Genomic DNA, 1,761 nt, shown 5'->3' on the forward strand with positions numbered 1-1,761 from the left:
CTTTGCCTCATTTATTATTTTTTTTTTTTTTTTGTACCAGGGATTGAACTCAGGGGCACTCCACCACTGAGCCTCATCCTCAGCCCTATTTCGTATTTTATTTAGAGACAGGGTCTCACTGAGTTGCTTAGTGCCTTGCTTTTGCTGAGGCTGGCTTTGAACTCAGGATCCTCCTGCCTCAACCTCCCAAACCACTATTTACAAGCATGCACCACTGTGCCTGGCCCATTTATTCTTTTTTTTTTTTTTTGGCAGTAAAAATAGTATTTTATTCCACCCCCTCCCGCCCTCCCCCCCCAGCAACCCCCAGTACACTTTTCCCCTCTCATTCCCACAGCAACGTTACAATCAGAAAAAAATAAGTTTCAGGGGACAGGATTTGGAGGAGGGGAGGGGATACGGGTAAAAACAGTCAAATCACAATAGGAATTTTTCAAAATAGGTTATTCCACTTAGTCATCGTCTTCTCCCTCATCTTCAGGTTGTCGTTTTCGCTTCTGACCCCTTTCTTCTTCGCCAAGTTCTTCCTCATCTTCCTCATCGTCGACTTCCCCGTCGTTATAACCTTCTTCATCCTCCTCCTCCTCTCCACTCACATCCTCCTCTTCCCCTTCCTCCTCTTCATATTCGTCTTCCTCATCTTCCACTATCTGAGCATCTTCATCATACTCCTCCTCATCCTCATCCTCCTCGTCATCATCCAGACCCTCCACATAGCCCTCAGCATCGGAGTCGGAGGCCTCCTTGTCGTCCTGGTCATAGCCATCAAGATATGTGAGCTGTGGGAGGAGCTTGAACACGTTTTCTCGGTAGTCGTTCAGGTTGGTTACCTCACAATTGAAAAGGTCTAAGCTCTTGAGGTTCTCTAAGTTCTTCAGTGGCTCTATTGTGCTGAGGTCTTTGATTTTGTTGCCACTTAAATTTAGATGCGTAAGGTTCGGACACCTTTCTGCCAATACTTCCAGGCCCCCTGAGATTCTGTTATCGCTTAGTTCGAGCTTCTTAAGTTTGTTTAACTTTGGTAAGTTGGCGACTGAGGTGAGGCCTACGTTGATTGTACTTAGGAATTCCAGTTCTTCAAATTTGTCTGTGAGGCCTTCAATTTTGCCTTCATTCGACCGACAATTGTCCAGGACAAGTTCTTTCACCTGGAGCTCGGAGCCAGCTCGGGAAGCCGCAGGCCGCCGGCGCACCCTCCCGGCCCGCGCGCCCGCCGCTCCGCGCCGCATGGAGCCGGAGCCCGAGCCCGAATTCCGAGCCCCGCGCCGCGCGCCGGCCGAGCCATGGGGGAGGGGGGCCCATTTATTCTTAATAATGGCATGAACCCAACTAATCACAAGACATATATACGAGTTTGTACTTGCCGGTACAATGATTCTTGCAGAGGTCTCTGAGTTGCATACAGTTTATCCTGAACCACCTCTGTGTTTCCTTCAAAGGGAGAATAATGTTTGGCCTTGACCCAAATATTCTGTCTGCTGCCTGATTAGAGAAGTGAAAAGATGAGTTAGGTGAACTTCCAGGGTCCTCTTAAGGCACAGGGTAACTAGTTTTCTTTGAGAAGGTGTTTTAAAATTTGAGATGGTAAAGTCCCTTCCGAGAGGGGAAAAGTCAGAGGGTGGCTGTCCTATAGTAATAGGGTGGAAAGGAGTCCTCCAAGGGTTCTAAAGAGGATGAGAACCTCAGTGCCTTCCATCCCATATCCCTCCCATGGGACAAATAGAGCTGTATGTGCCACCCCAAAATTGTGTAGAAACCAAA

At 48.1% G+C, this 1,761-nt stretch overlaps 1 protein-coding gene across 1 annotated transcript; it reads right to left on the reverse strand.

Annotated features, from left to right (window-relative positions):
* Positions 1-301: 301 nt before the first annotated feature.
* On the reverse strand, positions 302-1,268 carry LOC124106002 (acidic leucine-rich nuclear phosphoprotein 32 family member A). The gene has a single exon (XM_046463485.2). It carries the CDS (start codon positions 1,227-1,229, stop codon positions 453-455), a length of 777 nt encoding a protein of 258 aa, XP_046319441.1. The 5' UTR covers positions 1,230-1,268; the 3' UTR covers positions 302-452.
* Between the last annotated feature and the right edge of the window lie 493 nt (positions 1,269-1,761).

The sequence above is a fragment of the Marmota monax genome, unplaced genomic scaffold (assembly GCF_021218885.2).
Source record: "Marmota monax isolate L192 unplaced genomic scaffold, Marmota_monax_Labrador192_F-V1.1 WCK01_AAM20220418_F8-fsc00438, whole genome shotgun sequence".
NCBI classification, from domain to species: domain Eukaryota; kingdom Metazoa; phylum Chordata; class Mammalia; order Rodentia; family Sciuridae; genus Marmota; species Marmota monax.